Genomic DNA, 309 nt, shown 5'->3' on the forward strand with positions numbered 1-309 from the left:
CCCGCCTCGCTCCGGAATCGCTTTCCCCGAGCCAACGGCTTCCTGGAGGAGATCCGGCAGGGCACCATCGAGCGGGAGTGCATCGAGGAGGTCTGCAGCTATGAGGAGGTCAAGGAAGTGTTCGAGAACAAGGAGAAGACGGTGCGTTCGTCCTGCCCTGCTCCCCAGTGGATATCGAATCCTAGAATGCCTTGGGCTGGAAGGGACCTTTAAAGGTCATCTAGCCCAACTCTCCTGCAGTGAGCAGGGACATCTTTAACTTGATCAGGTTGCTCAGAGCCCCACCAAGCCTGACCTTGAATGGCTCCA

The 309-nt window shown here is 57.6% G+C and overlaps 1 protein-coding gene across 1 annotated transcript in view; it reads left to right on the forward strand.

Moving 5' to 3' along the window:
* LOC104272914 (transmembrane gamma-carboxyglutamic acid protein 3-like) overlaps nucleotides 1-309 on the forward strand; it is a gene marked incomplete at both ends in the record, with an annotated part of 1149 nt that continues 840 nt past the window's right edge. The window contains one exon of the mRNA XM_009868032.1: nucleotides 1-141. Within this exon, the coding sequence (XP_009866334.1) occupies nucleotides 1-141 (141 nt within the window). The remainder of the gene's footprint in view (nucleotides 142-309) is intronic.

The sequence above is a fragment of the Apaloderma vittatum genome, unplaced genomic scaffold (assembly GCF_000703405.1).
Source record: "Apaloderma vittatum isolate BGI_N311 unplaced genomic scaffold, ASM70340v1 scaffold26984, whole genome shotgun sequence".
Classification (NCBI taxonomy): Eukaryota; Metazoa; Chordata; class Aves; order Trogoniformes; family Trogonidae; genus Apaloderma; species Apaloderma vittatum.